The 25,057-nt window shown below is 35.5% G+C and overlaps 1 protein-coding gene across 1 annotated transcript; it reads right to left on the bottom strand.

The window, feature by feature from the left end:
- Positions 1–9,471: 9,471 nt before the first annotated feature.
- On the bottom strand, positions 9,472–17,806 carry LOC110916324. The gene is made up of 12 exons (XM_022161068.2): positions 17,564–17,806; positions 16,001–16,592; positions 15,837–15,918; positions 15,291–15,354; positions 15,004–15,189; positions 14,844–14,904; positions 12,703–12,981; positions 12,312–12,393; positions 12,083–12,149; positions 10,938–11,123; positions 10,755–10,815; positions 9,472–10,688 (listed from the first exon to the last, which is right to left on the bottom strand). The coding sequence occupies exons 2-12, from the start codon at positions 16,578–16,580 to the stop codon at positions 10,033–10,035; spliced, it is 2,304 nt and encodes a 767-aa protein (XP_022016760.1). The 5' UTR covers positions 16,581–16,592; positions 17,564–17,806; the 3' UTR covers positions 9,472–10,032.
- Positions 17,807–25,057: the final 7,251 nt, after the last annotated feature.

Genomic DNA, 25,057 nt, shown 5'->3' with positions numbered 1-25,057 from the left:
GTAAAAAGTTTTACGTAAAACGTTAAAAGGTTTACGCAACACGTAAAAAGTTTTTTGGCGGTTGTAAAACGTAAAACGTAAAAAGTTTTACGTAAAACGTAAAAAGTTTTACGTAAAATGAAAAAATTTTAACGTAAAACGTAAAAAATTTTACGTAAAACGTAAAACATAAAAAGTTTAACGTAAAACTTAAAACGTAAAAAGTTTAAAATTTTTTACGTAAAACGAAAAAAGTGTACAAAATGGGCGCATTAAAAAAAGTGAAAAAAAACGGCGCGGTAAAACAGCGTGTAAATAACGTATAAAAAATTGGCGCGTTAAAAAACGCGGAAAAAACGGCGCGTTTAAAAAAACGACGCTTGAAAAAACGGCACGTAAAAAATGGTGCGTTAAAAAACTTCGAAAAACGTAAACTTTTTAACGTAAAACGTAAAAAGTTTAACGTAAAACGTAAAGCGTAAAAAGTTTAACATAAAACATAAAACATAAAAAACGTGTTAAAAAACGTTCAAAAAACGGCGCGTAAAAAAATTGTAAAAAACGGCGCGTTCAAAAACGTGGAAAAAACGGCGCGTAAAAAACTTGTAAAAAACGGTGCGTTAAAAAACGTCGAAAAAACGGCGTGTTAAAAAACGTGTAAAAAACAGCGCATTAAAAAACGTCGATTGAGAAAAAACGGCGCCTTAAAAAAACGGCGCGTTAAAAAAACGTCGATTGAGAAAAACGGCGCCTTAAAAAAACACCGCGTTAAAACGGGACGTAAAAAGCGTGAAAAACGGGGCGTAGAAGACGGCGCGTAAAAACATGACGGTAAAATGGCACGTAAAAAAATGGGGCGTAAAAAAATGGGGCGTAAAAAAACGTAAAAACGGTGCGTGGAAAACCCGGGAAAAAACGGTGCGTTAAAAAAACGTAAAACATTTTACGTAAAACGTAATTCGTAAAAAGTTTTACGTAAAACGTAAAAATTTTAACGTAAAACGTAAAAACTTTTACGTAAATCGTAAAACGTAAAAAGTTTAAATTTTTTAACGTAAAACGTATAAAGTGTACAAAAAGGGCGCGTTAAAAAAAGTGAAAAAACGGCGCGTAAAAACGGCGCGTAAAAAACGGTGCGTAAAAATGCCGCGTAAAAAACGCCGCGTAAAAACGGCTTTAAAAAACGGCGCGTTAAAAACTTCGGAAAACGGCGCGTTAAAAAAACGCCGATTGAGAAAAACGACGCCTTAAAAAAACGGCGCGTTAAAAACAGCGCGTAAAAAACGGCGCGTAAAAACGGCGTTAAAAAAACGGCGCGTTAAAAACGGCGCGTAAAAAACGGCGCGTAAAAACGGCGCGTAAAAACGGCGCGTAAAAAACGGCGCGTAAAAACGGCGTTAAAAAAAAGGCGCGTTAAAAAACGACGCGTCAAAAAACCTAAAAAGTTTAACGTAAAACTTAAATTATAAAAATTATAAAAATCTTTAAAATAATCTGAATTTAAAAATGTTTTTAATAAGGAAATTATGTTTAAAAAATAAAATTAATAAAAAGTATTTAATGAATAGGACAAAAAAGGTAATTTAAAATTAATATATATAAAAAGACAAAATAGAGTCATTTTACTTAAATACCCTTTTAGATTATAATATTAAAGACATAATAAGACAAAAAGCTTTTAATATTAATATTAACTACTTTTAATCACATCCATCCATCCATCTAGTTGATCTAAGGGCCATAAAGTGGTTCCCATGGTTCTTACAACTAGAGATGGTTTTCATTTTAGCGATCCCATATATATATATATATATATATATATATATATATATATAGGGGACCGCTAGAATGAGAACCACCACGAGTTGTAAGAACCACGAGAACCGCGACCCGCAGGTGGCCGTTGACCACGAAATTTTTTTTACACCTAGATCCGTATATTTTAAGACCGGGTGTAAATTTTGGGTTCAAACGGCGCACCCGAGGGGGTAGTTTTTTACGCCCAAAGTTTGGTTAAAAAAAAAAGAAAAATTAAAAAAATTAAAAAAACCCAAACTTTGGGCGTAAAAAACTACCTCCTCGGGCGCGCCGTTTGAACCCAAAATTTACACCCGGTCTTAAAATATACGGATCTAGGTGTAAAAAAAATTTCGTGGTCAACGGCCACCCGCGGGTCGCGGTTCTCGTGGTTCTTACAACTCGGGGTGGTTCTCATTCTAGCGGTCATATATATATATATATATATATATATATATATATATATATAGAGCGAGAGAGGCCGGTTATCATACAAATAACCTAATCGTACATGATGTACGCTTCATCCACAACCGTCGGATCATCTCTCTTAAACAGCGCGTTTTTCTATTAAATTTATCAAATTAGGATTAATAAAAAAGAAACCGCCAAGGTTAAAATCGTCGAATTTAAGATCAAAACACCCGTAAGATCCTAAATCAAAACCAAAAACAAAATTATAACAATTAATCAAAAATCGATCGATTCCTATTCACCAAATCGATCGATTCATATTCACCAAATTTTTCTGAGAAAATGAACTTCTGATGAATTTAGAAATTCTGGATGGACTGACTATCGAAGAAGATGATGCAGAATGTCAAATCATGTGCGAAATCATCGACAATGCAAATGCGAATTCAGTAAAAAAAGAATTCTTTGAAATTTCATATAGTTTGCGAATTCATGACATGCACATGCGATTTCAGTAAAAAGTTAAGTATTCTATGAGATTTCATATAGTTTGCGAATTCATGATAATGCACATGCGATTTCAAAAAACTTTTCAAAAAAACTTTTCATATAGTGTGCGATTTCAGATATTTTACACATGCGATATCAGAAAAAAGGATATTTATATGTTGGTTTCTTACAGTTTGCGAATTTCTTTCGAATCAAGTGCGATTTTGAATAAGAACACTGCAAAAAAAACTTTAAAAAATACTTTGTAATAAAAATGCAAAAAAAAAAAAACAAACAAACTACCAATCTTAAAAACTAAAAATAGTATTATTTTATATAAAAAAAACTTAATTTATTAACGATGTGACTATAATTTGACATGTAATGATGAATTTTACAATAAATACTACGGAACTTTACCACCCTACCTATATAATAAATTTACTATATTAATATAAAAAACCTAGATATAACTACCTTCCATATTAAGATAAATAATACGAAATAAAGACACACAACAAACAGATCAACAAAAAATGGCATCTGAAGAATCAGAAAAAATCAAAAGCATTGCTATCAAAGAGCTATTGTCAACTAGAACGTTGACAGAAATAAGCACTGATGTCACCTCTTCTCATCTGGTTCTTGATGTGCAGGGAAAAATTCTTGAACAAATCAAGAAAAATCAAGATGTATGGGAACAACTACTTCAAGAACCACCATCAAGCTTCAAAGACAGAGCTTTGGATCACATAAAAGGGCAATCTCAAGCTGATGACTTAGCCTTCTCTTTCCTGACAGATGCTCTAAAGACTGTGAAGGAGAAGATGGAGTTCAGCTCTTCTGAACGAGACAAAATATTTGCTCCGAGTAACTAAAATCTATTTTTTAATCGTTTTGTGGTTGGGGCTGTGTTAGACAATAACTAATATTATATTTTTGGTACATGTTTTGAACACATATTATGTTTGCTATATAAGATATTAAATCGAATGAATGATATAGCCATCATTGTCACATAACAAAACAAAAAGATACCTCATATATCGCATGTAATAAAAGTGAAATCGCATGTACGAATGATTATACACTGTAGCTTATAGAAATCACATGTTTTAAACTAAAAATCGCATGATAAAATGATATAAGCAGATGAATATAAAATCGCATGTGTTTAGTATAATTCGCATGTGCATTTATAAAAACCTACTCATCCTCGTCATCTTCAGACACCTCTTCCCACTGATCTTCTTCTTCAGATCCATCATCACTACTGTAATCTTCAAAGTCATCTTCCTCTTCGTCGTCTTCAACCTCATTGTCTTTGTCTCTCCCAACATTTTCAATCTGGACACCCTTCATCTTCTTTTTTCCCTGTTTACCTTGTTGTTTGGCTTTAAGCTCGCCGCAAGTCCGAATGTCATGACCTTTTTCATTGCATACGCTACATGTCCTTGACCTTTTCCCTTTGCGGCTGATCATTTGTTCCTTCTTTGATTTAATCCTTCTACGCGAGCCGCGGCCTTTGTTTCTTATACCAGCCGGCACACGAACAGTAGGGGGAGCATTAGTTATTGGTTGTTGATAACCAATCAACTTTGAAAATCGGTCAAATTTTGGATCAAGTTGCTTGGTTATGCGACTCTGATCAACTCTCTCTTTAAGCTGCATCATTTGATCCCTCACTAAGACAAGTTGATCAAGGTCAGAAATCAAATTACTAACCAAATACTCCCCTGTGTGAATGATTTCACGAGCAATCCGTTTAGCCTTGTGTTGCACATCCTTACCACCAATATTTAGATTGTACTTCACATTTAACTCATTGGGCACCACATCCTTCGTCCATCTCTTCGTAACATATTTGTTTGGAATCTCTTTAACACCAAACATCTTGAAAAGAAAATATATGTGTTTGCATAGCAGCCCATACTGCTCAAAAAGCAAACAGCTACACTGTGCACTTACATCATTTTCAAGATTCTTGAACCACACCTAGCAATAACCAAAAAAAAATAATAAAATTTAAAATCGCATATATAAAAATAACAATTTCGCATGTCTAAACAATCATGTAAGTGAATAAAATTAAAAATCGCATGTGAAACATAACAATTTCGCATGTCTAAAAAATTATGTAAATAAATAAACTAAAATCGCATGTGTAATGTAAAAAATTCACATGTCTAAAAAACATGTAAAATACCTCCAATAAACCATCTCCATGTGCTTTAAAGTCCTTCAACAATATTTTGATATGTGGACCTTCAACTTTCGTGTCCATCGGCAAACATTCGGAAATTGTTCCATGTATCTCTAATTGCTGATCAAAAAATATAGACCTGGTGTAGATCTTAGCAGCATCTTTTTCCAAGGTAGTTTGACTCCAATCAGCTGGCTCAGTATATCTTGAAATATGATCATTTTTCTATGATTGAACCTTTGTACATCCATTGCACCATCAAAATGATTCATAAACTCTACGAGTGTGAGTTGTGAATTAGCAACCTGACAAAAAAAATGGTTCTCACTCTCTGATCTTGAAGTTGTTCTCATAAGACCCGACATTGGCTCGTGCCGGTAAAAAGCCGGAATCCACATGGATCTCATCCCAAACATATCATCAATCCATTTGTTTTCAGTAAGACCGAACTCAATCATCTCCAACTTCCACTGTCTCTCGAATTCTTCAGGCTCAATCGAATCAGTCCAAACAATGTCGCACATCCTCCTTTTAAACTCATCATTATCGCACAACTCGTGTCCAACCTATAACAATAAATGCTTTTTATATCAGCCTATAACAAAAAACTATAATAAAAAAAGATAAAAAAAATAACACAACAAAACACAAAAATATTGCATGCTATACCTTATCTGCCACTTTTTTCATTATGTGCCACATACACAGTCTGTGTCTGCTAATAGGAAAAACCTCCTCAATAGCCTGTTTCATAGCAGGGTCTTGATCCGTCACTACAACATTTGGCTGCTGACCAAATGACTTTAAAAATGAATTCAGAAGCCATTTATATGATTCAGTACTCTCTGATGCCAACAACCCAGCTGAGACTGTTACATTTCGACAGTGGTTGTCAATGCCAGTGAACGGAACAAACACCATCTTGTACCTGAACAACACATGCGAAATAACGTTTATGATATGCGAATTACTAAAAATCATATGCGAAACCAGAAATATAGCATGCGATATATTCAACACCACTCTGTTGTCTACACATGCGATAGTGAACGCTCATTAGCAACAAACATGTTTGTCTTTGAAACACTTACCTATTTGTCTTGAAAGTTGCATCGAACGATATCACATCCCCAAATTCCATATAGTTAAGCTTGCATAAACCATCAGCCCAGAACAAACCAGTTAACCGTTTGCCATCATCAACAGAGTATTCAAACGAATAATCAGCTAAATACTTTTTTTGTCAGTCATCCTATTTATTACCATGTCAGCGTCATATTCTCCTATATAGCTGTTTATTCGCTTCCTAAAATTTTTGCAATCATCAACCGTGGCACCAACGTTCTCAAAACCACCATAACGTTTCCTCATTATATGGAAAGCTTTCACAGGACCAAGGTTTAAAGTGCCAAGTTCCCATACCATCTCCTCCTGGACATCTGACAATTGTCTGTAAGCTGGCAGCATGTGAATGTCATTTTGACATACAAACTTATGATTATGGCCATCAACAAATCTCTTTACTGTATATAATCTACCATCCACAGTGCAAATCATAAGTTGAGCTTTGCATCCAGTCCTAATAGTCCCCCTGTTCCTTGTTTTGAATTGCTTTTTTGACTTCGAATGATCATCAATACACAGAGGCTTATGTCCCTCTTTAGAACAAACAAAATACTTAGTTTTGATTATACCACCACTGTATACTTCACCACCTTTCCGAATAGAAAAACCAGCTAACTTAGCATATGATTGATAAAACGCATATGATTGTTCAATAGAGATAAATTGCATTCCAACAACAGGTGTAGTTGATGCTTTAACCTCCGGAGTGTAAACCCTTCATCTACATGAATCAAAATCAGAAACATAAAACGTCATAAAAAACACATGCGAAATGTCTGATCAAAGCATGCGAAATGATGATATTGATTAATCTGAATTACATATGCGATTTATTATACAATAACATGCGAAAATGCATAAAAAAATAATATCAAATGCGAATTGTTAGAGTAATAACATACGAAATTTCTGCATGTTGATTTCAATACAAAAGTATAATCAACATTCAACCTTCAAAAAAAAGCAACAACAAACAAACATTTCTACGATTAAAACAAAAAACAATTATACCAACAATTTAGATATCTGAATAAACATAATTACCATTAGAACACTCGTTTGCATGACTTGTACTTGGAATTGGAATTGGATTTGTAGGTCGCGGATTTAAAACATCCTCAATCGAAACTCTCTGATAAACAGATAATTGAGCATGATCACCAATCGGTCGATTTTCTTCAAAATCAACTTCTGTTCGTCCAGTGCTACTCTGTGGATCCATCGAAATAAACAAATTGAATGAAACCCTAACACAGAAGAACGAAAACTGCCAATTGAGAATTATGGAAAATTTGAAACTGATTTGAATAATAATTACCGGGATATAGTATAACGAACTTCTCGCTGAATGAATGAAGAGACGAATTTGCCCTCTGATGATTAGGTTAATTGTCTGATCTACCCTTATTGAACCGAAAATGAATCAGGACACGTGTACGGCTCAAAATATAGCGTATGTAATGTACGATAACCATATTTGTACCATACTCTTTACCTATATATATATATATATATATATATATATATATATATATATATATATATATATATATAGGGTAGGGATATGGTAAAAAGTGTTTAAAATGTGAGAAGGGTAAGAAGTGTTTTAAACCATTGGATATTTGATATAATGGTTGAGATCAATAGGGTATAAAAATGTAAATTGTGTTTTAATTAGAGGGGCCTTATGTAAAATTGAAGGGTAATAGTGTCTTTTTCAATGTTTCAAATATGGTAACCGTATTCTACACAACCAAAAACACCTACATTCACTCCTTTTTCCTTAAATATCGGAATTAATGACCAAGATCTAAATCGGAAGCCTCTTTGTTTTATATAAGATTCAATGCGTGGTGTTTTACGTTTAGAATAACTGTAATCAGATTCATGACGTGGTGTTTTATCTGGAGGCATTGTTCATGGCGTGGTGTTTTATCTGGAGACATTGTTCATGGCGTGGTGTTTTATCTGGAGACATTGTTCATGGTGTGGTGTTTTATCTGGTGACACTGTTCATGGCGTGGTGTTTTAAACATCTGGATACATTGTTCATGGCGTGGTGTTTTATCTGGAGACATTGTTCATGGTGTGGTGTTTTATCTGGAGACAGTGTTCATAGCGTGGTGTTTTATCTGGAGACACTGTTCATGGCGTGGTGTTTTAAACATCTGGAGACATTGTTCATGGCGTGGTGTTTTATCTGGAGACATTGTTCATGGCGTGGTGTTTTATCTGGAGACATTGTTCATGGTGTGGTGTTTTATCTGGAGACATTGTTCATGGCGTGGTGTTTTAAACATCTGGAGACATTGTTCATGGCGTGGTGTTTTGTCTCCAGATATTTAAAACACCACGCCATGAACAATGTCTCCAGATAAAACACCACGCCATGATTCAAGTCATGGTGTTTTATCTGGAATCCAAAAAACATTAAAACACCAATTCAAGATCGAAGCTTTATGTATATAACCCTTTAATATTATAAAACCTCACGAGTATACTTGCATCACCACGGTCCGTTGTGTGTATTTCGAGAATTAAATAAAACTTGAGAATTGCAGTGATCAAAATCCTTACGTTCATCAATTAAATAATGGCGTCGATTTTATAATGAGAATTACGATCAGTATATAGGAGATCATGTATAAACCAAAAAGATATGTATCTCCTAAATTAACTCCAAAACCGTTACACACAATTAATTGATAAGAAAGGTAAATTACTAATGTACCCTTTTGAATTAATTAAGGTAAAGGACACTTGTCATCCCCAAATTATTTCTCACACTTCTTACAAAAGTAGGACTTTGTACAGGATCCTTTACCTATATATATATATATATATATATATATATATATATATATATATATATATTTATAGGGGAAGGTTCAAATGAAAACCACTATTTGTTGTGAAAACTCGAAAACTAACTAAAAAAGCCAAAAAAATATACCAATTTTTTTTTTGCATAATAATTTTCGCAGGTTTTTATATATAAAAAAAATTTGAAAAAAAAATTTTTTTTTGTGTAGTGCACATGTGTATGTGTACTACAAATTTTTTTTTTTTTTTTTTTTGAAAAAAAGTTTTTTTTCATATATAAAAACCAGCGATTTTTATAAAAAAAAATTGAAAAAAAAATTTGTGTGTTTTTTAGGCTTTTTTTAGTTAGTTTTCGAGTTTTCACAATAAAAGTGGTTTTCATTTGAACTATTATATATATATATATATACACACACACATCAAGTTTCCTCCTTCCTTTAAATTTATTCGGATAATCCAATCTTGTTTACAAATAATAAACTCGTTTAGCATCACTCGCTTGTTCTATCTGTATGAAACTTGACCTTTCGAGCCCATTTAAAATCAACTTGATTGGAGCTCTTATCAAGTAAAACTCATATAGTTCACAAGTAGCATATGATATATCATCTTCATTCATATTAACCAAGACAATTATTTGATATTCCGAAGTGGGTGCATTAAATTTTAACATCAACTTATAGTAATCATGTTACAAAAATAAAAAAAAAATTACAAGAATCTAATACAGTGTTATAAAAAAAAATGTCTTACCAAAACTATTACAAAAATCCAAAACAATGTTATAAAAAACTTGTATCTAAATGTCACACCAAATTGCAACCCGGCATTAGCAAACGCAACTGCTTATCTGCCCGAAAATTGTAGACATCTTGATCTATCCTGACATGCTTTGGTCAGAAGTAGAACACGACTACACAACCCCGTACAATCGTAAAACCCATTGAAGACGAATCAAAAATCAGACCCAAACAACGCCACCATGCACAATCACCTACAACTTCCGTAGTTGGGTCATACATATCACCGGCTCACAAATTCCGGCAAAACTAGAAGGAATAGAAAGATAAATGCTATCTATGTCTAAGTAATCTATCAAGAAGATGAATGCAAAGCCCTACATATAACTCAGTTCCCTAATGATCCGCCGTTAACAGTTTGGAACAGTCAATACAGTTAGCAGTGTTGGTTTCTGGTTCCAATCAATTTGGAGCAGCCGAAACAGTACTAGTGTCGGTTTGTGGTTCCAACGAGGCTTGAGCCGCCAAAACAGTCGTACTGTCAGTTTCTGGGTTCAATGAGGTTTGAGCATCAGTGCTGGTTTCAGGTTCCAATGCGGTTTGAGCATCAGGTACAGTAGTGTCGGTTTGTGGTTCCAACGCGGTTTGAACATCACGTGTAGTAGTGTCAGTTTGTGCTTCCAATGAGGTTTGAGCATCAGGCATACTAGTGTCAGGTTGCGGTTCCAATGAGGTTTGAGCATCAGGCATACTAGTGTCAGGTTGCGGTTCCAATGAGGTTTGAGCATCAGGTATAGTTGTGTCGATTTCTGGTTCCAATATGGTTGGAGCAGCTGAAACAGTAGAGTCGGCTTTTGGTTCCGCTAAGGTTGGAGCAGCTAAAGCAGTAGTGGTGTCGGGTTTATCTTCAGACGTTTTTTTATATCGCTCATCAACTGAACCATTAGAGCGACCTTTTAATCTAGATGAGAACGCGTGAATAATCTTTTGATAATATTTCCACGATAAATTCTTTTCCCTAATGGGACGTTGACCAAAAGGATTTTCCGATACAAATTTTTGCACATTCTCAGATTCTGCTAACCTTTCCAAATAAACGCGAAGGTCACCTTCAGGCCCTGTAAAAAAAATCAAGAGTATAATCAAATTTGCAAAAAAAAAAGAAAAAAACTATCATGAATTACCTAAGGAATTATCTTCTGTATTCCAGTAGCGGTAAGGATAAGGGAAGATTCCGGTATGTGGCTGAAAATGAAAGGAAAAAGAATGTTAACGAAGGTCATAAGTTTAACTTTTACTAACAAAAAAAGAAAAGAATATGTAAAAAAAACTAAAAAAATATAATAAAACAAAGAAAGAATGTTAACCGGATTTAGCAAAGCCCTGTGTGAGGTATTTTCAATTAAAAGTGTATTTGATTCATCATACTCTCCTATATCCCAAGGAAGATCTGGATCTTTCTTTTCCCATAACCTTCTAAGTTCTTTAACGATTAAGGGTTTACTATTGTTCTCAACGGTACCAAAACCGGTGTCGGTACTGTGACTTCGATCCTGCAACGAGAAAAAAAAACAAAATCTTGATAAATATTAATGGAAAAATAGATTTAAAAATAATATTAACATACTAATTAAATTACTAATACAACAATATAGACTTAAAAGTAATATCAATATAGGACAAAGATCCGTTAGGAACCACCCTTTATTGCGAGAACCGCGAGAACCAGTGTGAACACAAACAGTAATAGCTAAAAAAATCTAAAAAACACCCAAAAAATTTTTTTTTTATTTTTTTACTATTTTTTATATAAAAATCGCTACTTTTAGTATCCAAAAAAAAAAAATTTTTTTTTTTTTTTTTTTAAAATTTTTTTTTTTTTTCGCTACAAAAAGTAGCGATTTGAACATAAAAAATAGTAAAAAAATAAAAAAAAAAATTTTTGATTTTTTTTAGATTTTTTAGGTTTTTTGGGGGTTTAGTTTTTAGCATTTTAGCTTGGGGGGGGGGGGGGGGTGTTTAGGTTTTTGGGTGGTGGGGGAGGGGGGTTTAGGTTTTTGGGGGGGGGGGGGGGGGTTAGGTTTTTTTTAGGTTTTTTGAGGGTTTTAGTTTTTAGCATTTAGCTTGGGGGGGGGGGGGGGTTAGGTTTTTTTTGGGGGGGGGGGGGGGGTGGGGGGTTTAGGTTTTTGGGGGGTGGGGGGGTGGGGGTTAGGTTTTTTTTAGGTTTTTTGAGGGTTTTAGTTTTTAGCATTTAGCTTGGGGGGGGGGGGGTTAGGTTTTTTGAGGGGGGGGGGGGGGGTTAGGTTTTTTTTTGGGGGGGGGGGGGTGGGGGTTTAGGTTTTTGGGGGGTGGGGGGGTGGGGGTTAGGTTTTTTTTAGGGTTTTTTTAGGTTTTTTTTAGCTATTTTAGCTTGTGTTCACATTGGTTCTCGCGGTTCTCGCAATAAAGGTGGTTCTCGCATGAACCTTACCCTATCAATATATATATATACATAAATTATAAATGTGCTTACCCAATAGAAAAGCAACTTGTGTTGAGCGTCCCCCATAAGAAAGTCAAGAGTGCATTCCGTGTTATATCTGAATTGAGTTCATAAATACTTATGAGCACAAAGAAAAATTTTAAACGATAAAAGAATAAAAAAAAAGAAAAAGAAAACAAAAGCATACGGTCGGTATAGTAAATTGAGAGTGGTCTAAAATTGCAGAAAAGTAAAGTCAATTATTATAGAAAAATTATACCTTGATGTTGATGTCCAAAAACCTACGTTAAATCTCTTGAAGCAAAATTGCAAAAAATCATCACAATAGGGTCTTTTAAACACTGCAAATGCAAACAAAAATTAAAGCCAGCATTTTGTTGAGCAATATGAAAAAACGGGTCGGGTTGGGTTGACCAGCAAACACTTTTAATACATTTAAAAATGATATAATAATGAAAAGTATGTTCATTATGATTACAAAAACAATATAATTACAATACGAATCTATATCATTGAACAAAATGATTTAAAAATCTGTATACATATCACAGATAGACTTCGAGTGACTTTCAGCCCATTTAACCTGTTCCCCTTAGACCCATTTGAGATAAAACACAACCTATATAATTAATTACAATACGAATCTAAACCTGATGTTGACCCATGCATTGTGTCTGCTTTGAATCCTTCACGTGGGGCCGTTGTGAGATCAACAAGCAACCCACCAGTATCGAGAACAATAAGTTTCTTTCTAGAACGAGAAGGACCAGCTGTTGGTCCAATGGAACCAATGATCTTACGGTAAAAAGACCATGATTCATCGTCATATGTTATCGGTTGTTGACCAAATGGGTTTTGCTCTATAAACTTTTGAACGTTATCAGATGCTGCCAGCTGTTCCAGATAATTACGAAGGTCGCCATTCGGTCCTGCAATGGCAATTCAAGAATATCACAATAAGATTATGCAAGGTGGTGGACATATGGCCATGTATCGTAATATAAATAAGCTCAAACAATAGCACATGATCCTTTTAGAAATAGGTATATTAAGAAATATTCAAACAGCATAGGGTGTAAACTCAAAGAACGAATAGTTAGACGATAGGCATTTGGCAGTTGATACGTTAACTTTCAAAACCGACAAGAAACATATGATGAATGATAACCTAGTAAATACTTAAATACACACTTGAAGATATTAATAGTAGAGGTGGCAGCATGGGCGAGTTGGGGAACGAGACGAATCAATATTAGTAAATTTATGGTCTGGTTGATCAGGAAACACTGCCCATTTCTAAATAACTATAAAGAATACGTGTTAAATAAGATAGCAAAAACTACAACAAACTCAACCTTTTTTAATAAACAATTTATGAGGTTGTATGGGTTAAGAATAAACTAAGTAATTATCAACTTCTTTACCCAAAAAAAGTAATTATCAACTTGAGGCCCTAAAGGTACACTTTATTACGACAAAATGTGATCTTAAACTCTAAGAGCTCACTCAAAACTTGAGGGAAAGGGGCAGGGGCGGAACCATAGTGTTAGGAGCCGTAGCACGGGCTACGGCTCAACGCCGTATTCGTAGAGTTTTTTTCGGTTTTATACAAAGGATACCCCTAAATAATACGAGGATACCCCTAACAAAAAATAGTATACTTGATATTACTAAAATCCCTTTTTTATAAGCCCAAACATTTTACAACGCGAAAACTTGTAGAATAATTAGGCCCGAAAGATAAAATAAGCCCAAATTAACAATAACAGAATTGAAAGGAGGCCCTAAATATAATTGATAAAGTTAGCCCAAGACCCAAAACAATATTATAATTGAATACGTGATCTTGCTCGTCTTATGGTGGAAACCAGAACACACAGTTCTTGTCCTTTGGTTTATCGGGTAGTGAAGCTTTGCAACCGTTAAAAGATGTTTTTCTAAATTGAAGTTTGTCAAAACGGATTAACGCAATCCAATGGGCCCGGAATATTTGAACCACGCTATGGTTTGTGCGGTCGAAATAGAAACTTTTGATAAAGTAAAAGACGCCGATGTGATGGAACGATTTCAAGCTATGAGAAAAAAAGAAGAGGACAACTCTATTAGGTTCTTGCCCTTTGGTTTATTGTAGCACGTGACACTAGTAAATTACTAAGATTCTTTACAGACTACGATAAGAGTTAAGAGTAGTAGACTCCTATAAATATACCATAACGGTTTATATTTTCATGGATGTTCTTTAAGTCGGTTAACCCCTCATGGAGATCTAGTTCTTAACTTACCTCAGCAGTGTTGTAAGAATCGCTAGGCGCTAGTCGGGCGGTGGGGTACCGACTAGCGATTAATCGGGATTAACAGGGATTAATCGGGATTAACAGGGATTAATCGGATTGAGATTTTTATAGTAATTTTTAGTTACATATATAAACACACACTTTTATATGTAGTTTTTTTTAAAGTAGACATGTTTTAACCCCTCATTGACCATTTTTAAAAGTATTTGGAAGGAATTTATAAGATTTGGTCGAAATTTGGCCGACGTTTGGCCAGAATAGGACCACCATTGACCGCCTAGCGATAAATCGGCCGTTAATCAGTGAACCTCCGATTAGTGATTAATCGGCGACTAATCAGAGACTAGTCGGGATTTTTACAACCATGTACCTCAGTGATTTTCCTAGACGTATCACATGCAACCCACTTGAGAGTTGAGATAAAACATAACCCAAATCGACTCATTCATATGTAGTGACTAGAATTAGGCATATATAAACGGGACAGGGTGACTTACCTAAACCATTATCTTGAGTATCGCGGTAACTGTAGGAATATGGAAATATTGCAGTGTGTGGCTGAAAAATTGAAATGAGAAGTGTGATTGAATTTAACACTTTTAATTGGTCAGAATAAAAAAATAAACAAAATGCAACGGAAAGGAAAAGACAGCTTACAGGGTTGCGTAGCGCCTTATATGGAGAATCATCCAAAAATACCGTATTTGATTCATTATACTCTCCTTTATACCATGGAAGATAACGATCTTGTTTGTCCCATAACTTTTTAAGCTCTTTTAACACCAACGGCTTGCCACTGTTCTCGATAGTATTAAAACCTGTTTTGGTACAGTGAAATTGATCCTGCACAAAACCAGTTTTCATCATGTTAAAGAACAGATGGTTGACTTTTAGAGTAATAGACTACACAGTCACACATAACAATAGTTAGTAGATGGCCTTACCCAACAGAAAAGCAATTGCTTAGTGTCGATTGCAAGAAACTTAAGCACTTGCTCTATATTCCTTCTGGAGAACGTTGATAAATATGAAAACACCAAAACAATTGCATGAGGTCAAGGAGAGGTTAATATAATGTGTAAATTAAATACAAGTAGAGGTGGCACCGGTGAGTCGGATACTCGAATATTGAGTTTTTTTTTTTGGTGAAAGTCGAAACTGGGCTTGCCAATTTTTGACAAAAAAATCATATAATCAGGGCGTCAAATATGATTACTTATATTAGTTTAGCATTAATCTAATTCCATGGAAAAATAATTTAGGAGGTTTATGTATTAATAATATATTTTAGACAACTTTCGATCCATTTGACCTGTTTCCTTTTATCTACTCTTTAAAAAATACCCATTAGAGAATAGAGATGAAATAGAACCCTAATTGAGCCATTTATAATTAAACGGGTCAACTATGCCACCACTACACATGAGTGAAAAACTGTCTTTCGGTTCGAAAAGTGAATAAAGTAGTAATAAGCTGAAAATTTAGAGCACCTTGTTCTTGATGTCCAAACGCCTACATTGAATCTCTCAAAGCAAAATTTCAAAAATTCATCACAAAATGGTCTCTTGAACACTAAAACAGACAGAAATAATCAAGTTAGCAACGAAATGGACACAAAGAGTAAAAAAAAAAGAAAAAGAAAATTAATCCCAACCTGATTTTGACCCTAATATTGTATCTGGTTTATAATCTTCATCCGGGTTTGCTACAATATCGACAAGCAACCCATTTACATCAAGAACAAGAAGCTTTTTTCTAGACTGAGGATGACCGTTTTCCCCACAAGTATTATCTTCACTCCTAATCTCATTACCACCTGCTTCCGGTGCATCTACTTGTGATTCTTCCATCACAATCTCATTCTTGCACTTGTTGTTTTCTTGCTCAATGTCAATATCGTCAATTCGAGTATCCTTCGTTAAACTTTCTTTCTCCTCACTAACCTCACAATCTTCTTTGACCGCCACTTCTGTATTTGAAACTTCTTCCGTATCTAAGTCTTTGTTCGATTCAGAAGTGTCGTCATCCTTTTCCGGCGATATATGTCTCCTTTTAGCAGGAGGAGAGTCATGCTCTATACTTTCTTTCCCCTCATTAACCGCACAACCCTGTTTGACGACCACTTCTGTATTCGGAACTTCTTCCGTAATCTTGTCATCGTTGGATTCAGAACAGTCCGTATTATTTTCATGCGATATATGTCTCCTTTTAGCAGGAGGACAGTCATGCTCCATACTTGTTTATTCCTGCAGATACATTGGTAGAAACAACAGGTTTTAATTGATATAAACTGATGTATCATATAACATCAACAGCTTAATTAAATGAGAAACCAATTATAGAAAAAGAAGATAATTTTCCCAAGAAATACACGTTGGAAAAATCGGGATTAATCAGCGACAATTCACTAGTTGGCCAACCACGAATTAATTTTTTAGTAATCGGTTAATTAATCGCTAGTCAGTCCTAGTCGGCAGGACATTGGCCCTAATCAGCAATTAGGGGAGGGGGTGGTCACTAGTGATAGAATTCTATCACTCACAAACACCAATGGCAATCAAGTTCCGCCATGTCATCAACCATTTTTCCATCACTCACAACCTTTTTTTAGTGGGGGGTGGTCATCACTCACCACCACACCCAACAATTTCCCCCCAACCAACAACTACCCTCACAAAATAATATCATCACGGCGTTGAAAATATCACGGAATCGAGAAACCGTGATACAATAACGCGTTATACTTTGAGTGGCGGTGGAAAGACAAAACCCATCACTCGTTATATTGGGCTATCACGGAACCGCCCCGTGTGCTCTTAATCCTATACGGTAAAAAATATGGGTGGAGGAGGGGTTAAAACCTGTCTACTTACGTAAACATGCGTATATATAAAAAACTGAAAATTACATCCCAATTCGAGTAATCCCGATTAATCGCTAGTTGGTACCGATTCTTACAACCATGAGTCTTATCTTATACCCATTATGAAACTTAAAACTGAAACAATGTTACAGATCTGAGAAAAAAATATAAAAAATTATCTTTAAAAGTTGAAATTTGTTGTGGATTCAACAGATTACAAGTAGACTACTTTGTTTATACATTCACAAGGATTCAATTCAATTACCTAATAAACTTATAATAAATTCTGCAACTACAACAATAATAAACTTTGAAATTATACGAATTAAAATTAGTCTGTGAAGAATGAATTACCTGGTGAATTGAAGTCAAGACCTTCAATTACGATAGTAATTAGAGAAATAAAAAGAAGTTTGAGAATGAAAAAAGAAGCCGCCGCAGGCGTTGACCGGCGTGGAGATTAGAGAATCTGAAGCGGATTGTTGAAGCGCAGCCAAAGCCAAAGTGTTTGGGGATTCATATATGCCTTGCTTCCCCTAGTAACCAATCATATCCGGTGTCCGTTATCTCAGATTGGCTTGATATTCAACTAAACTCGAGTTTAAGTTCGAGACCCCGTATAAAAATAAGAGTTAAGACTATCTCCATTGGTGACCAAACCTAACCCAACTTTTTATTAAAAAATTAATATCTCTTTCTTCCATCTAGACAACCCAACCTTACTCAATTTTCAACACACATTCACAACCCATCCCAACCTAAAAAATATGATTTTTTAACGAACCCGGTTTCTAATAAAATTTATATCAGGATGTTCACAAAATAAAAATAAGAAATACCATGTATTTAGTTTTTTTTAAATGTTTGAATATTACAAGTTATTTGAGTAATTAAACTAATAGGGGAATTAGTTTGGGTTGCAACCAAGGTTGCTCCACCAACTTGGTTGCCAATTTTAATTTCATTTTTTATTTTATTAATTACTCAAAGTTTTGTCTTATTGGTGACCAACCCAACTTTGGTCACCAATGGACATAGCCTAAATGCCTTGTTGTTCCTCTTGGTTTTGGTTGGTCCTTTTGGTTTGCAAAAATTGCAAATTTGTTCCTAATAGTTTACTAATTACACACTTGGTCTAGTGGTTGTAATTTTTAAATTCGGGTGGTATTTAACACTAACCTCTGTTAGATTTCTCAGTTAAGTATGTATGAAATGACTATATTACCCTTGAACAATTAAAAGAAATAAAAAAAATATAAAGAAGATGGACCCACTACCAGAGGCGGACCTGGAGTGATAGAAAGGGTAACCTCCGTTGCCCCTTGACGCTCCGATAATAGTGTAAATTTTGGAAAAAAATTGACGTTTTTTTTTTCAATTTCGTTACCTATTTTTATTGACAAGTTACCCCTATGCGGATTTTTAGATCCGCCACTGCCCACTACTCGTCTTTTTCGTTTCCCCTCCCTCTCAAAAACTGTACCACCACCACCTCCTCTACCTTTGCAACCCACCACAACCTGCAACCACCTCCACGACAACCTCTGATTGCTTTAAGAAAAAAATTATTTATGATTGCCGATTAAGATATTGAACGCAGATTCTATTTCATGAAAAGAACAAAGTTTTCAGTGTTGAATTTTCGGGATGATCTTAAAAATAAATTCATTCATGTTTTCAAGAGTACCATTGTCACACCCCGATCTCCACGTGTCACCGGTGGGCCCGGTGTGGGGTATGGTGACGTAGTTGGCGTCGTCATAGACAAACAACACAATATAATAATGCACAGCGGAAGCAGAAATAGATTCATTTCAACTTTAAATACAATGTAATAATAAATATCACGAGTAGTTGAAACGGATCCACAGGCGGATCAATAAAATAAGATAAATGTTCAACAGTTTATTGTCGTCCGAGCTTGCGAGACTATTGTGGACGCTCTAGGAGACAGCCAGCCTATTTCGTTTAGTACCTGCACTTAACCTTTTGGGAAAATACGTCAGTTTACACTGGTAAATACAAATCAACTGACTCATTTTGAAAATGATTGAAAATTGATTTAAATGCACATGGCATAAATATTTTTATAACTTGGGATAATTATGCAATATAAACTTGTGAACGAATTACATGCTACTCGTACGTTTGGTAGCCCGGGATCTTATCCGGGTTAAAGATTAATTGACACACCACATTATTGAGTTATACATGACGAGTGTACGCCTACACCCCATGCTCAGGTCGTGGCCATCTCGTAAGATAATGCCAAGGATATCCGGGACACGGTCATTAATCCCCCAAAGGCTTAAAGTAAAACAAGACTGTTTAAACGAGCCGATCAAATTATTCCAATTGCATACCCAAGGGTGCAAGATTTGTACGCTCGATCAAGCGGTATTCTATATACCGTACCCCAAGCCCGTATAGGGAAAATAAGTCAAAATGTATTTACCTGAGTAAGTATGAATCACAATTGGTAAGTGTAGGTAGCTTTTACCGGGCCTCCTATTCTGGAACAAAGGTTTATAATAACCTATTAGATTCCTAACGGGTCTTTATTTAAGCCTAAGCTTTGACCGGTTAGTTTTAAGGACGATACGGTACAAGCGCACGATTAAGCGAAAGACCGGATAGAATGTGATTTAGACCCGACAAGTTTGAATACTTGTATAATATGGGTATACTAAATACATTCTGGATTTTAAGACAAAAATGATAACGTTTGACCCGTTTCGGTCAATTTATGCAAACTAGTTACGTAAACCGAACCGAGCGCTAAAGAGCGTTACGGGTAGCCAAAAGAGTCATATGCAAGTTCCCTGAGATAATATGCTTTAAATATGATATAATATAAGCAAGTTATGTTCTATTATGCCCCGAATAATTTTTTTTACTCAATTTATGCCTTAGAAGGGCATTTTGGTCATTTAAAATGTTATAAAAGAGTAAAATTGGAAGTCTGAGTTACGGGTCTGATTTATACAGTAAATATACTTAATTTGACATATTATAACAGTAGGGTATGACCCGTATACAAAACTTATCATTTAAAATCAAACTATGCACCGTAGGGGTATTTTAGTAATTTCACAAGGGCTGAAATGTCAAAACTGGAAACTTTTGAGTTCAAAAACTTATACTTACTGTTATTTTATAAAAATATGCTAAATACATCAGTAGGTATAACCCTTATATGTTTAATATGGATATAACGCATACTATGCGTTAAAAACGCTTAGAAATGCGATTTAGAGCCGTTTCCGGGTTTTCAAAAGAAAGCTGAGATTTTTATATTTCCAGAATGCTCAAAACATTTTATTTAACAAATAAAATTAGTAGAAAAAGGTTTGGGGTCAAAAGGATTTATAAAACTCATTTTATGGCTTAAACGGTCAAAACCGGCATCAACCGAATCAACTTAGCGACCTATGATACGATCAGCCAAAAATTAAATAAAAATCTTTAAAAATCCCAAAATATTATATAACATCAGTGGGTAAAAAGTTTTATATCAAAAAGTGGCCTTAAATAGGTTATACGCTAAATGCGCCGATTATGTAATATAAAGCTTTAGTTTTGCGATATCGGCCATAACTCAAAATCTGGACCACCAACTGATCTCAAATTTTCGGTGCAAGTCTATAAATCATAAATAAAGATTTCTACTCTTTCACTTTTCCAAAAATCATGTTTTATATCAAAAAGGGCAAAATAGTCAACTTTAAGCATAAATCGGAAACATGCATATGAAGCGGTTAAGCATAGACTCAAGTTGTAAAAATTCCAGAGAGTTAAACTTAAATAAAAATGGTCAAAAATATACTCTAATACAGATCTCAAACATGCATGCACGGATCTGAATCGAGAGTCAACGAAAAAGTCGTTTTGTAAGACTTTCGGTTCCAATCCGGGCTTATACTAAAGATTGTCGAGTTGATCATGGTAAAACATATTCTTACATTCATTATAAAGCTATTTTTGATGATCAAACTGATTGCATGTCATCTACATTACCATTTATGCTATATTTCACAAAAACAATTTCTGTTGACTTTTTAAGAACAACTTTGACTCGACAAATAACATGCTTAGAGTGGGAATCAGAGAATACCCTTTTGAGGGTTTGTTTCCCACATAATTACCAACATATAAGTGGTTTCAATTTGAGAAATGACAGAGCCAATTTCGTTTAATCGAAAAGTCAAACTATATGAACAATGGATTGACTTTTGGCTAATAATCAAAGCTAGAACAAATTAGAGAATGATATGAATGCTTACAAAGGTCCTAATGAAGCCTAGATAGCACTTGGAAGTGGCCTTGACGATCAGAGAGCTCCTGGAATGCCTTGTGAATTTTTGCAAGTTGCTAGTGCTCTTGTTCACTACTCAAGACTCTCAAAATGTGATGAATTGATCAGATTAAATGGGAAATCAGATGTTATAGGAAGCTCACAGGTGTCCTAGACATGCATGGCCATCCATTGGTGAAAAAGGGAGGTGCTGAAAGCTGTATAACACTCACAATTCGGACCCAAATACAAGAATTCGCGAATTTCTGATACTGGGCATCCTATACGGACCGTAAGGTCCAGGTATACGGTCCGCAAGGACCTGTTCAGCACAAGCAAACTTTTGTTAATTGGCAGATTTGGCCCCTGTCCTTCGTACGCGAGGTTTTGCCGTTTATCTTGACTCGTAAACCCCCAAACTTGGTTTTTAGGAACCTTGGGACATTTACCAACATGGTAAAGTCCTCGGTTAACTTTGCGCTCACCCGAAAGCCATGAAATTCGACGTTGACGCTTTTAACCCCTCAAGTACGGTTTTGGCCATAACTTTCTCATACGATAACGAAACTTCACGAAATTTTTACCACATATTCTAGTGAGTATATTTTAGCATTACAAAGCTTCGGGTCTGCCAAAAGATCACTCAGAGGTATAAATTCAACATGTTGACTGTAACACCCCCAAATTCTACCTGCGGAAACCCCGCGAGGCGTGTTACGCATCAGAGTTCGAGCCACCAATCACATTGAACCAATGATAAATATTTAGATAAGTCATGACATTAATTACCAAATAAGATGTCTACATGATATCAATTCTCAAAAGTTGTGTAGCGGAAGCATGTAATCGTTTCATAATAATAATCAAAATCAATGCATTGTTTATAAGTGAATCCAAGAGTCTCGATCCATGACCACTCCAGCACTCCCAGATAGCAAGTCCATGTTCCAAACGTTAACGACCTACAAGCATGCAAACAAGTGTGTCAGACTACGCTGGCGAGTTCAAGGTTTTGTTAACGTGTTGAGTTACCAGATGTATGTTAATGCGATTCAATGTTGCGTTACGATGTTGCTCATGTTAGATACCCCAGGGAGTGTGCCCATAAGTATCCGGGGAGTGGGTACCCCTTAACGACCGTTTGCTTTGTTGCCTTCGTTAGATACCCTAGGGAGAGTGCCCATATGTATCCGAGGAGTGTGCCTCTAACAACCATAGCCATACCCAGATAATTAGTTCACGCCCGTCCTTACGGCCCGGTGTGAGGTTTCCCACCTAATAGCGCTATCAACTAAATACCTCCATTGCCCTCCAGGCAATAACCAAAACCGATTAAGTTGTTTACCCAATGTTTCCCTTCCAAATGTTTACCAGTTGTCCCAAACCACCGGGACGCATGCTTGAAAAAAAATGCAATGAACTCACCTTGATTTGCTCGGCAGAATATTTCACTTGTTAATTTATTCAATACTCGCGACCTAGGAGAGTGTTTGGTAATGATCAGTTTTACAGTTTGTTTACACATAAATCACATCAGTGATTGTCACGTATGGCACGTATCATAGTTAAGCAACAATTCAAACAAGAACAATGATTATTCAAACAGTTGATCCAATAGTACACAGTATCGAGTAGCTCTATCAAGTTACAAGGCCTGATCCAATTAACAATCAGTCACGTGGCGTGAGATCTTACATTCTACACACACGTTACACAAGTAGCACCGCATAACAACATACAAGTTATTTGATTATGCCCTAGCATACACCATGATTTAATGTACTAAATGTCTCAAATCCCCCCTAACTTAACAGGCCCAACTACCCTTGCAACCCAATACTTATAACCCGTATAGTACAAATCTGTATGTATGCGAGGCCCCATGTGGTGCACCATAATCCATTCAATTCTTTTCATTAATCATCATAATCTTCCTCACTAATTTAGCTCAATTCAGTTACACAATTGTTAACAATTATGCACTTTTGTTTTATCAGATCTAACAAATTCGCAGCCATCCACATGGTCCCATTTATCATCACAATTAACGTGATTATCATTCTAAATTCAAGTTTCCATGTAATCATATTTAGGCTTGCATAATAATGTGATTAACAACAAATTTCTGTATACGAAGGACTCTAAATCGTCTATTAACCACCTGACCCCTTTGTTTTCAGCTTTGCATTCACAAGATTAACACAACTATAATTATTTGACCATGCACGATCGATTATCGGTTAGTTCACTTCATTCATAACACCAATTTCTAAGTTAACAGCATGCATACGATCACATAATATCACATAATCACAACTTCCATGTCGCAGAAACAGTTGGTGATCATAATCAGTTCATTAAAAAAAAACTACCATCATGCATCCCTAATTACCATTTGGATTATAGCAGATTATTCCCATCATCATGTGATTTTCAATATGAACTCACATGCAAACATATATAATATGGCTGACAAACATGACTTTTAATCAAAATCTAATTGGACCCTTAGAATCACTTAACCATCACTCCATTGGACCCTTAGAATATCATGATTTGATTTTGTTTAATTGTTATTCAAACTTATGTGGCCCCCTTTTGTCGTTATCAGCCACCCACATGTAACCCAACATTAATAGCTAATATCACTAATACAAAAACATGAACAAATCGTCCCTACCCAGATTATATTACCACCGTTCGTCAAACAAATCAATATCACAATGATTTCATTAACTACCATGCATCCTAATCTTCATTCACAACAACAATCAGCGTATTCAAGATCAATCACACACTTAGTTATAGCCTTGTTTCCATTGAGACTACTACCCTACGTATTACCCTAGTCCATATTCGATTCCATGCAATCAACACAAATCAGTCCGTCAATATGTAACTAAAACGACAAGGAAAAATAAATCAAATCGAGGACGACATACTAACCGTAAAGAGCGTAGATTGCGATCTAGAGTAAACGAGGAGGGTTTCGGAACGGGCGACTAAGTGAGGTTCCTTCTTGCTGCCGTAGCTGAGAACGAGAGAAGGGATCAATTAGGGTTGATGATATAATGAGTTTTTGAAGGGTTATGAGACAACACCGTGAGGGATACGTATACATAGGGGGTAGGCATGTGGGCTTTGATTCAAAGGGAGTGGGCCGAGAAAGGAATGTGAGAAATATGTGTCTTCAGCCCAAGTAGTTGTCAAGCAAGACTTGCTGCCGAAATGGTTGACTCGCGGCCCAATGGTTTGTTTCCGAACTAGTCTAGCGACCCATTCAACGCTTAATGTTTCATGTATAGCTAAATAGTTAAACACACATAATCATATAATGGTGCACGAGATAGGCAGATAACCATAGAGACACACACTAAAATATTACTAAAAGATTTGTGGGATTTCGAGTAGTGTTAGCCTTAACTATCCGGGTTGTCACATCATCCCCAACTTGAAAGAAATTTCGTCCCGAAATTTGACAAGTAAGAACCGAGGAGTGAAGTGAGGAAATTAGGATTATTGCGGATTTTGCTCGGGTGTCACATTGACACTTT

This window comes from Helianthus annuus, chromosome 2 (genome assembly GCF_002127325.2).
Source record: "Helianthus annuus cultivar XRQ/B chromosome 2, HanXRQr2.0-SUNRISE, whole genome shotgun sequence".
Classification (NCBI taxonomy): domain Eukaryota; kingdom Viridiplantae; phylum Streptophyta; class Magnoliopsida; order Asterales; family Asteraceae; genus Helianthus; species Helianthus annuus.
Note: the sequence above shows the minus strand (reverse complement) of the source record. Positions and strands in the feature narration are given on the sequence as shown.